Consider the following 12,760-nt stretch of genomic DNA (forward strand, 5'->3'; position numbering starts at 1 on the left):
AATACTATGTCAACCCTAACATCACTTTTTTCAACAGACATTTTAAATGTTTGGCTGAAATTTGTAGCTGAATGAACGGATGCACTCTTAAGTATGGCCTTTAACTTATAAAAAACATTCTGACGTTTTTCAGACCAATGAAACTTGGGTTTCTTTCTTAACAAATTGGTCAGTGGTTCAGTAATTATGGAAAAATTGGAGCTAAATTTCAGATAGATATCCAGCCATACCTTAAAATCACCTCAGCTGCTTTTTACTGATAGGCTAGCCTTCAATTTAACTTCTATAGTTTTAACATGCCTGTGTCACATGGTTTGTCTAGCAATGTGACACAAGCATGACAAAACTCTTTTTTACTTAAATTGTGAAATTTGCATCACTGACTCTATCAAAGAATTACCTAATCATCTCCAAGTGATCTTTTCAGGTGTCTTTGTAGATCGTGATGTCATGAATGTCAGTGTCACAGTTATGTAGATCAGATGTCATGAATGTCAGTGTCACAGTTATGTAGATCAGATGTCATGAATGTCAGTGTCACAGTTATGTAGATCAGATGTAATCATGCTCATTAAACATTAAAATGTTGTCATTTTATGTTGATAAAATCCATCTGGAGTTACAAATGCTGAAATTCCTTGACCCTTTCCTTGAGTGGAATTGGCCAGAATCCTTTCAGAAGGTGAAATTAGTGACCTATTATGCATTTCCAATTTTGTCAATACAGTCATCGATTCAAAATGACTCTGTTTTGGTTACACTATTCACTTTTCTATAATTGATGCACATGCAGAAAGTGTAATCTGGTTTTGGTACAAGAATACATGGTGAACTCAAGTCACTTTTTCTTTGTTCTATTTTTAAACATTCCTGTTTGAGAGTTTTCATCCTGTGTGAATGCTGTTTCACAGGTGTGGAATGTACGATTTCAACATTATGGAAGATTTTATTTGTTCATGTTCATGTTTGAACATCTGGAAACATGTGCTTTTATTTGAATAATAGCTGTTTTAGTTCACTATTTTCTTGTGGCTGTAACTGTGAAAGTTTCTGGTCCAGATTATTCAGTATTTCTGAATTCTGAAGATTGGTTACTCAAACATCACTAAAGTATGATTACATTCCATCACTTAAATTCTCACTGTATGGGACAGGTACAGCTAAATTGAATGCATCATTAACATGGCTATCTCTTTCAACATACTCCTTTAACATATGTACATGGCAAAGTTGTTTTTGTTTTCACCTCTCAGGAGTATTTATGATATAATTTAAATCACTTACTTTCTTTTTGATTGCATAAGGATCATGGTCCTTGGTCTGAAGAGGATTTTGAAATATGGGCAAGAGAAACAGAACTATATCACCAGGCTGAAAACTCTTTTCCTTTGTATTTTGTCATACCTTATTTTCATTTTTTGCTGAGTAGAGTGAAAATTAGTTATTGTAACTTCTTAGCCTTTTGCAACTTATATTTTAAATTAGAAAAATAGTTAAGAAGAATAATTTCTGAATCTTCATTTCATTTTAATAACTTTAAATGGTCCATGGACAGTATGTCCAAACACTAGCTCAAAGGGACTATATCCTATAGATTCTTGAACTGATTCCATAACAGCAAACAACAGTACATGAACACCTTCATCAATAGTTTCTGGTATCTACAAATATGACAGAATCACATTTTTCAAAGTTTGATGAAAATTTTCTAAATCCCTTTGGATAGGCAGAAGACTTAAATTGTTGGATATCTAGTTCATGCCTAACTTGCTGAAAAATTCCAGACATAAAGTTTAACCCCTGATCAGATTGGACAGATTGGTGAAGGCCAAATCATTTTTAAAAAAACGTCATCAAAGCTTTTACTGTGGTCTTAGTTTTAATATTCCTCAAAGGAATTGACTCTTGGAATAGACTTGGAATAGACACATTATGGCCAACAATTATTGGTGCCTGAGTTGGTCTTAGGTAAGGGACCTACACAGTTAACCATTATTCAACTAAATAGTTTGTCAAAGTAGGAATAGGTTGCAGATGAGAATTGGGTATCTTCTGACTGGGTTTCCTACTATTTGACAAATGTGACAAAACTTACGATATTTACCAGACATCACTTTTAATTTTTGGCCAATCAAAATGATTCAGTATCCTGTGAAAAATCTGATTGACCCCTAAATGATTGGCCAAGGTTGTTTCATGTGCTAGACTATTTGACTTAGGAACAACAATTTGATATCTCACTGACCATTCAACACCAGCATGTACCTCAGGTGGTCTCCATTATCTCATAAGGACCCCATTTTTAACAAACAAACAGGTACTTCAGTGGCTTAGTTTTGCTAATAGCCCTTTGAAACAAACAGGAGATCTCAGGATCATGTTCCTGTTGGACAGTGAGTGATTGTCATTTGTCACCCTGATTAGAATAAAGAGAATGAGTGGTAGAAAGAGGATAACTGTGAACAACATAATTTGATTGATTCATACCAGGAGCAAAAGTGACCTCATCAAAAGCCTGACAAATACATGTGACAGCTAAAGGAGAAATTTTCTGATCAACATCATTCTCAAGAGCTTTCTTTTCCTTAGTAACTACACAATCTGGGTGTAAATAAGGGATTTCTTTTTCAATAGGATTGACTTTTTGATCCAAAAAAGACTTATCAGCTACAAGTGGATTAACTACAACCTTATCTCCAGCTAGGTCATTGCCTAATAATAAACGAAGAATACCTTTGATGGGTAATGATGTCATATCACTATTCCAACTGTCACTGGTCCTGAGACAAAGTCTGATGACAAATTTACACAATGGAGAGGAACATTAACAAAGTCAGAAGAAGACTTCTCAGGAAAAAGCAAAATACGTGATAATTTAAGACTGATAAGCTACTTTGTCCCTTAAAATTTTAATAGGGATAGGAGTGGCAGAATCAGTAGAACTTGATATAGAACGTTTCAACATGAATGGTTTATAATTCTCCATAATAAAATCAGACTGGGGTTTGTTTGCTTTCAATACATGATCATGATCTTGACCTCTTAGAGATAATAGCATCTATAATAGCTTTGTCTTGATTCTGTTGATTATTTTTCAATCAGTAGCAATCATAAATAATGTGCCCTTTCTTCTTGCAATAGGGCACTTAGAGATAAGGATTTCTGATCAATCTTATCAGTAACTTCATTCCTAAAAGTTGTACCAGAAAGATTTGGAAGGGCTCGCATGAGACTGAAATGGCTTTTTACAGTAAACTGCTGAGTGAAAGATTTACTGACAAAAGAAACTTTGTGAGTCAAGGAATAATCATCCGCTGTACAAGCAGCACTTGGTAAAGTTTCAACCTTTTGTTGATCAAAGTAGGTCTGAACATCACTGTGTACACAGTTTTTGAACTCTTCAATTAATCTGAGTGATCTGAAATTATTGAAGTCTTGACCAACCTTCTTGGCTGATCACCACCTATTAGATAATTGTTCTTTTTCTCTAGCAGATTTGATGTGGGTCTGTCCAGCTGCTTTTTAACAGTTACTAAACTTTTGTTGATATGCCTCAGGTACCAACTTATACATTAAGATAAATTCCTTAACTGTATCATAATCAGCACTTTTTTATGCCAATAGTAAAGTATAGGCTTCACGAGCTTTGCCGATAAATATGTTTTGTCATGATAGAGTTCATTGCCCTCTTAGACATTTACTGAGCACTTTGTAATTCCAGAAAATAATAATTTGAATAAACATTCCACCCGAATCAAAGACTGAACACCCCAATACAAATGATTCTGCTTCTGATGTTATCACCAGAATTATTTTTTTAAGTAAACAAGAGATGGAGAAAACATGGAGAAAAAAATGAAAAAAAATACAAATTAAATATATATAACAAGGTATAAATTTTTGTATGCTTACTGTTTATATACAAGGCTGCCATGTGTAAGTGTTTTGGTAAACAAAGCATGTATTGGTGGGCATTCCAATCAATCAGCCAATCCATAACGACCCTGTGACTGTAATACACATGCAGCTTCGTGCTTCAAATTACCTAAAATTCATATCATAATTATAGGTTACTGCATTTGTATGGGAAAATATGAACGAGTTTTGCGATGGAATACTGCACGAACTTGTGAGTGCAGTATATCCTTCCGACAAAACGAGTTCATATTTTCCCATACAAATGCAGTAACCTTTTTGTTATATGCTCATTTTTTTATTCTACTTAAGGTTTAATTATATAAACAAAATACACTACAAGAAACAACGTAAATGAACGAATGCCATATTCCAAACTAAATACACAAGCACAGATTTGTCATTACACAATGACATCATTATTAATGCACACATAACTCCGCCCAGATAAATTTGAACTTAGTCACGTGCTCTACATAACTTTCGAAAGAAAATGGCATGTCTTGTTAAAATTGAAATTTGCAGTCATATTGTGAATGAATGCGCATTGCAACAACTTTTCCATTTGATCTGGAATGAATATAATTTGGTATTTTGTTTCGATTCGATGAAAGTTTGTGATTTTGGACTGGATTCATCTGTGCAAATTATACATGAAATACATCGGATTGAAGTGGTGCAGGAGAAGCGTGTTTATGTCTGCAAATGTGTTTCTGTTTCTGTCATTGAATGTTTGAAATCATAACGTGGGAAAAATATGAAGTCTTTCAATTGCAATTATCAAAAAGACGCTATGGAATTTAATGCTTATTTCATTTTGAGTGCAGTAAGGAGGATGCAATTGCACTTATCATTGAAATTACAGCAAAATTTCGAAATGTGTAGTCCAGATTGAAAACCTATGACATGGCTCATGTAATTCGAATTTGCAGAATTAAGAAAAAACATTTTGAGGAAATTCAGGATGTAAAACTGTAAGTATATTTTATTTTGCCATTCTTATCACCAGATAAAGAAGACAGTATATGCCTTGTCACTTATATGTTATTTGTAAGGACCTAATCTTCAGTCTTTTATATAATGTAGCTAGCCTAAATCCATAACATTGTATCAACGCGGAATGTGCCAAAATAGATGTGTATTTTTGCAGTCCACGAAACATGTTTTAGTTCATTCAGAAACAAATTTAAACAAACACAACGTAAAGAGCCTCTTACGCGAGTGTATATGATTTGTGTACAAAATCAAATGTGCTGGCATCTGCCTCATTGTTTGTTTACAATAGAAAGTAGTTCCTTTATTCACGTGAATGCTATATGTGTATTGTTGCGCACGTTCAGTATCGGGGGATATTGAACGATTCTGACAATGTAAAGTTAACGGGGGAAAAAATGAGCATATAATAATAGGAGATAATGACAAACTTACCCCAATACTGTATATGTCTGTAATCTGTAACTATTGGTGCAGGTAATTTTATTTGATAATCTTGCACTGTTGTACAGAATATGCAAAAGAGTCACAAGCATTTTGATGTACCAGGGGTATCTCAAAATGGATATGCGCTACTAACAAAAATGCTGTGCAGCTAAAATCAGCTGAAATAGAATAACATATTTGTAAATAAAAATCACCACAAAATGTAAATAATCAGATTTTTTCAAAATCAGAAATGTGATAAGCAACAGTGGATCAATGAGAATATATTTTATGCACCAAAGAAATGAAGGGAGTCATGGTAGCTCAGTTGGTAAAGGATTGGATTTATAAACCAGGGGTCATGGGCTCGATACCTGCCCAGGTCAGCCAGGGTCAGCTGCCTCAGTGTTCTTGGGAAAAGCACTTAGATCTCATTTCCTTGGCATGATATAGCCAATAATGATTTAAAATTACCATTTGAACCAGAAAAAATGAAGGGAAAAAATAAAAGCTTTTACAGTCTAATAAGGCTTGAGTACTATTTTTATGTGTGTTAATAATCAATCAGGTTATGAAATTATTACTGGTTTAAGACTTTTCGTTTTCTTTTTTCTTCCAGAGATCTGAAGGTGTCCAATTTATTGATGACTGATAAAGGATGTGTCAAGATAGGTATATGGTCTTTCTCCTAATGACTTTAAAAATTACCCGTATGTACCCATACAAGGGATCCCAAAATTTGAATAGTTCTTGTGAAACATTTTGTTCTCCAAAATTAATATGGAAGTCAGATATTTGAAATTTACTGTAAAAGCATTGGAATGAGGTGAAATAAGCTATTACAAAACAAAAAAAAACAAACAACTGATGTCCATTATTTTTAAATGCATCCAAAATATGTGTAATTTCAGTTTAGGATTTGCTGTTGTGTTAGTTGAAGTGTTATCCTTCCATGTTTCACAAGTTTTCACTAAAACTATTTATTTATATAAAAAAAGAACTGACAAAAGAGTTTTATTTTATGAGGTCATCAAACAAGCATTGGAAATAAAAATAAAAGTTTCTTGTTGTTGCTAGTATCTTTTTTCATTTTAAGTGATGGGCAACACACAGTTGTTCTAAAACCTCATATGTGATGACACTCCCCCCACACAATCTGTTTAAAAAGCAAGTGGTTTGAGGGACTGATGTAATGTCTGTAGTGCAGATCTTGGGGTAATCATCCAGATATAAGGTTTTGATAAGTCCAGTTGATAATCTTTCATGCCTCTTTTGGCTTGTGCTCTGTTAATTATTATGGGCATCTTACGTCCAGTGTCTGACATGTCAAGTTTGGATATAGTCATTTGAGCTTATTTGTCAGTTATGACTGGCAAATGCTGCAGTTTTAGGATTTCTCTCTATCTCTCTCTCTGTATATATATATATGGTTAAATGCTTGTTAAAATATATACACATTGTGTGCTTGGAATATTTACCAGACAGGTTTAATATAAATTCATTCCTGCTTTGTAAATTTTTATTCAGTTGATTATGATTGTCTATTGAAAAGAATTCAGGAATAAGAATAAATCTGCTGTCATACACATAAAAAAATTAAAATGACACATTATATCATCATTCATTGAATTTCATCATAGCATTTGTTGTTGAAAACAAAAGTTTTATGCCATTGTATTAGTGATATATTTGCAAAAGCAGCAGTAACAAATTGTTGGACATTAAACTGTTTTGTTATATTGCCATTGTTATTATTATCACTTGTGATGCCCATTTTAGCTGACTTTGGTCTTGCCAGGAAGTTTGGAGTGCCATCGAAGCCCATGACACCAACTGTAGTTACTCTCTGGTAAGTGACTCTTCAGCTAGATTATCCAGTCACTCAGCTACTTGCTATGCATACATACATGCATACATACATACATACATACATACAGCATACATACATACATACATACATACATACATACATACATACATACAAGCATACATACATGCATACATACATACATACAAGCATACATACATATACACACACACACACACACATATATACATACATACATACATACATACATACATACATACATACATACATATGTGTGTAATTGTGATTTGGGGTTTATGTAGCTTTAACAATTTTCAATCATATCGCTATGTTGTCTGCAGTGTGACAGTTTATAATCATATTTAACATTGGGAATCATGTAACAGACATATATCATGATGTCCTACCCAGTCACATTATCCTGACACCAGGCCGACCAGTTCTTACACTAACCTCTTAATGCTTAGCGCCAAGCGAGGCAGCTGTTAGTATAATTTTTCCAAGTCTTTGGTATGACTTGACCAGGGTTTGAACCCTTGACCTCCTACTTCTGAGGCAGCCACTCTAACCACAAAGACCACCAAAGAGGTCCATCCATCCACCACCCCCACCTTCACCCCCCACACACAAGATGTACCTTCAAAGTGCAAATTATAGCCTTATTGTTATATGGTCTTTATTTTTTTCACTATATCTCATGACAGTGAAGGCATAACCCCTCCCCATTCTCTGCAATGATATATTTCTCCAGCCAACTTACAGATCTGGGTTTTAGATAATAGGGTTGTACATGAAGCTGGGATTTTCTCTTGGGGGCCACTATGCCCCATATTTTTAAGATCTGGAGTGAGTTTTATTCACATAAAATTTTTTAGGGTAAATGTCTTTGATGGAATGAAGTAAAAACGTTTCAAAAGGTTGTGATAAAATGGGTCATAATGAACAGTTTTATTATGCTCTAAAAGAGGCCAAAATATGTGGAACAAACCATTTCTCACCATTTTTTTTAAGAGTTATTACCATTCATGATTTACAGATAGGTGTATTGTATTGACACAGTATTTCAATTACTAGAGCTGGGTATTACCAGTCTTGTTGTATCATTTGTACCATGATAATCATCTTGGATACAATATGTACAATGATACAGTAAAAACTGTATTATGAGCGACCTCTGCTATGAGCAACCACCTGTCATTTCCAGCCACAATCATAATGCACAAATCGATTTTATTATATAAAAATTCTGTTATGAGCAACCACCTGTTGAACACGACCAGTGACTGCAATGTCTTGGCAAGATATGCATTTCAACACTGCTATGAATGACTGCATCGCAAAAAAACCCAGATCAACATCACTGACCTTGACTTAATCCTTTGTAAACATGTGAGCTCAAGATACGTTGAACGACCATATAGTGAGATAAACACCGATAACCATCATTTAATCTTTTGTAACAGCGACCGCATAAATAGTAAAGATTATTCTAATATGGTTTTTTTTACAAGTTGGCTAGCTTCCAGTTTTGTGAAATTTACAAGTCCAGCATATGGTGTCATTTGTAAACTGCAGTAAACCAGACTTAAGTACACATCACTAACCACATTTTTAGTGCTGAATTAATGTGAATAGCCAGTAAGATTAACCATTTTTTCATCAAAGGGAGTAATGATGGACATATGCAGTCAATTTAGAGGTTTGTATTTTTTCTTTATCTTTGTGAAAACCCATACAACCCAGTGAGAAATCTTTTGAAAGGGTTTCACTGTAGGGTTGAGTACATCGTTTGTCTTTCCAGTTAATCTGTAATGCCTGTTGGGTGAATGAGCTCTTTTTTAATACTAGTAAGTGAGAATCAGTTCCAGATTCTTTTTTTTTTTTAAATTTCTTTTGTTACAGTGTTTCATCAAGCCACCATCTGTTTACCCAGGTGCAGATGGTCGCAACATTTGTTTATCGAGCTATAACGCTGGTGATTTAAACTTCATCTAAAAATAAATGTATGGTTTCATTCATTGGTACATAATAAATATTTATTCCACATTTCCCCAAAACGTGATCAAAACCGAAATGCATCTGGTCATTATTACGTCAACACTAATAACAAAGGCAGAACCTCTGATGAAAGAAAGAAAAATTCTAACACTGAAAGAAAGAATTAATATAATTGAAAGAAGTGAAAAAGGGGAGACAGTTCGCAAAATAGCAGCCTGGTAAATCAGGTACTTTTCCAACTGCGGACAGTGACAATGAGTCATTTGTTGGTGAAATTCTGCCTCAGGTTATTTCACATTCTACAGTCACAGAACATTTAAAGGAGATTAAAGAATATGTTTTCCAACATGGCAATCCCAAACTTTTCCTTCTTTGCTCAGAAATGGAGATACATGTTCAGACCAAACAGCTGAGTAAAAAATTTCAACATAGAAGTATAATGAATTTCTTAAAGAAAAGTGATTAAGTGCATAGAGTAAGATATATACGTTATTGCTAACTGTGCAGTTTTTGTTACATATGAAACAACTCTAAAATGTATGGCCATGTGAAGTTTCCTTATGGATATGAAAGATATTACCTTTGTTTATTTCACAAATCATATACACGTACATGTACTAATATATGTACATATTCATGTGATGTTGAAATATAAATTTGATTCACGATGTTTGATAGATGTATATTTATTATATAATAAAGTTATTTTGAGAGGAATGCTTGCAATATTTAGCAAGATTATGAATAAAGGATATGATACATGTTCAGTGAGTATGGGTATTTTTTCTTCAACAATGGTAACTGTTGACCCTGGAAACCAGTCCATTTTATTACACATCTTATGAGAGACCACCTGTCTTGAGAGACTGCTTTTGGTTGGCAGAAGGGGCAGTCTGTCATAACAAGTTTTGCTGTAGTATCACATACATAAATCTTATGATTATGCTATCCTTATGATTTGCATGCAAACATCACTTATACTGGGACCTTCGTATGCAAACATCATTGTATACTGGATGCTTTACATGCAAACATCACTTGTATACTGGATACTTTGCATGCAAACATCACTTGTATACTGGAACCTTTACATGCAAACATCACTTGTATACTGGATACTTTGCATACAAACATCACTTGTATACTGGAACCTTTGCAAGCAAACATCACTTGTATATTTAAACCTTTGCTTCCAAACTTCACTTGTATACTGGATCCTTTGCATGCAAACATCACTTGTATACTGGATACTTTGCATGCAAACATCACTTATATACTGGAACCTTTACTTGCAAACATCACTTGTATACTGGATACTTTGCATACAAACATCACTTGTATACTGGATACTTTGCATGCAAACATCACTTGTGTACTGGAACCTTTGCATGCAAACATCACTCATATATTGGATCCTTTGCATGCAGACATGACTTGTATACTGGATACTTTGCATACAAACATCAGTTGTATACTGGATACTTTGCATGCAGACATCACTTGTGTACTGGAACCTTTGCATGCAAACATCACTTATATATTGGATCCTTTGCATGCAAACATCACTTGTATACTGGATACTTTGCATACAAACATCAGTTGTATACTGGATACTTTGCATGCAAACATCACTCATATTGGATCCTTGGCATGCAAACATGACTTACATACTGGATCCTTTGCATGCAAACATCACTTGTATACTGGATCCTTTGCATGCTACAGCACGTGACATACAAGAAATATTGGCATCCAAATTAAATAGAAATAGATTCAAAGCAACAGAAAAGTTCATGCAAAAGTGGCTACTAAATGATATGTAAAGTATATAAGTCATACAGGTAAAACATGTTATAACACTATGCTCAGTGTCCAAAGAATAACATCGCAATATAGGCAGGATTGCATTAACAAAATTTTTCAGAAAACTTCCCAAAAATCAAATATACTTTAGTTTTTAATTGTATACATACATGTACCAATATGGTGGAAACGGTGCACGGTGAAGTTAAGGCAACATTAAACGCAGTGCTGGGATTAATAATCTGCTAGGGATACAAATAATCAGCTTTTCAGAGAGCATGTATTATGGATGTTAAAAAGATAGACCACCTTAAAGTAAAAAATGGGAGCCATGCTGCCATCGCATTATAAGCAGAATTGCGTTATAACGAATCGTGTTATAACTGGTTTTACCTGTACATGGTGAACAAGTCTGGAATGTTTCTTTTTACACAAGTATATGTAATCAGCAGCTGAATGTGCTGACAGGATGAAAGAAAATTTGGCACAGAATTGGGGAAAAGAGGAGTGGCGTGTTTTTAATAATTTACTTTTTTACTCACAGAAATGAGTCTCTGTCAGATGTTCTGCATCTGCAGGAAGTAAAGTGTGAAGGATTTGTTTGTTAATCATCTCCACTTTCATAATCAAACTTGTTCTAGCTTTTCCTTGCATGAGGAAATTTGACTATTTCATTTGTTTTGCCTTCCAAATCTAAGAGAAGACAGGGTAATAAAATGTTTGAAAAGCATTCGTATAGCGCAAAATAAAGGGTATGGTGACCTAGATGAGCCCTGCACGTAATCAAATGGAGAAGCCTGACATGGCCTTAAACATTGAATAAAAATGACTGACAATCACCAAGTAGTCTATTTGGAAGTATTTGTTTAATCTTGTCAAAGGATGACAGTGACATATGAACAGATGATAAATCCATGCTTCTGTAATCTGCATACTAGAAATACAACCAATATGTCAACACACTTACAATGGCACCACCCTATTAGTGAAAGACCAGAAGAAGATAAAATGACCATCAAGTTGATGTATGTATGGATAATGTATCATATCATATCGTGAATCACTGATACATGGTATAGGTGTATCGTTTCACATATAGATGTGCAAGAAGTGGTTGCATATTTATGTGAACAAATTGTTCACCATTCCTCAAGATTTTGGAATAAATCAAGTGACTTTCTAGCCATGCCTTATTTTCTGTGAAATTGACTACTGAAACCATTTCAGTGTAACAGTAATGCATACAAGGACACTTAACACAAAATTATTCCACATTTACACAAAACATGAGATACAACTGCAAGACAATACAAACAAGAACATGGCATCCTCACAGTTGGATGGTCTAATAGCAATTTGACAAGACCCTCGTAAAAATGGTACACATGTATCGCTTCAACCTAGATTGACAAACTTTTCTTTGTTGGTACAAAGCTACTTGATTTATTGACTAACTTTCTTTGTTGGTACTAAGCTACTTGATTTATTGACTAACCTTGTTGGTACTAAACTGCTTGAGTTATTGACTAACTTTCTTTGTTGGTACTAAGCTACTTGAGTTATTGACTAATTTTCTTTGTTGGTACTAAGCTACTTGATTTAGTGACTAACTTTCTTTGTTGGTACTAAGCTACTTGAGTTATTGACTAATGTTTCTTTGTTGGTACTAAGCTACTTGAGTTATTGACTAACATTCTTTGTTGGTACTAAGCTACTTGAGTCATTGACCAACTTTCTTTGTTGGTACTAAACTACTTGATTTATTGACTTTATTTGTTGGTACTAAGCTACTTGAGT

General features: G+C 34.2%; 1 protein-coding gene across 5 annotated transcripts in view; it reads left to right on the top strand.

The window, feature by feature from the left end:
- LOC149783038 (cyclin-dependent kinase 10-like) overlaps window positions 1-12,760 on the top strand; it is an 83,270-nt gene that overhangs the window by 29,313 nt on the left and 41,197 nt on the right. For all 5 annotated transcript variants that reach the window (XM_089934628.1, XM_089934632.1, XM_089934630.1 and 2 more), the window contains exons 9-10: window positions 5,954-6,006; window positions 7,114-7,183. In XM_089934628.1, the coding sequence (XP_089790754.1) occupies window positions 5,954-6,006; window positions 7,114-7,183 (123 nt within the window). The remainder of the gene's footprint in view (window positions 1-5,953; window positions 6,007-7,113; window positions 7,184-12,760) is intronic.

This window comes from Sinohyriopsis cumingii, chromosome 15 (genome assembly GCF_028554795.1).
Source record: "Sinohyriopsis cumingii isolate HCF-2022 chromosome 15, ASM2855479v2, whole genome shotgun sequence".
NCBI lineage: Eukaryota > Metazoa > Mollusca > Bivalvia > Unionida > Unionidae > Sinohyriopsis > Sinohyriopsis cumingii.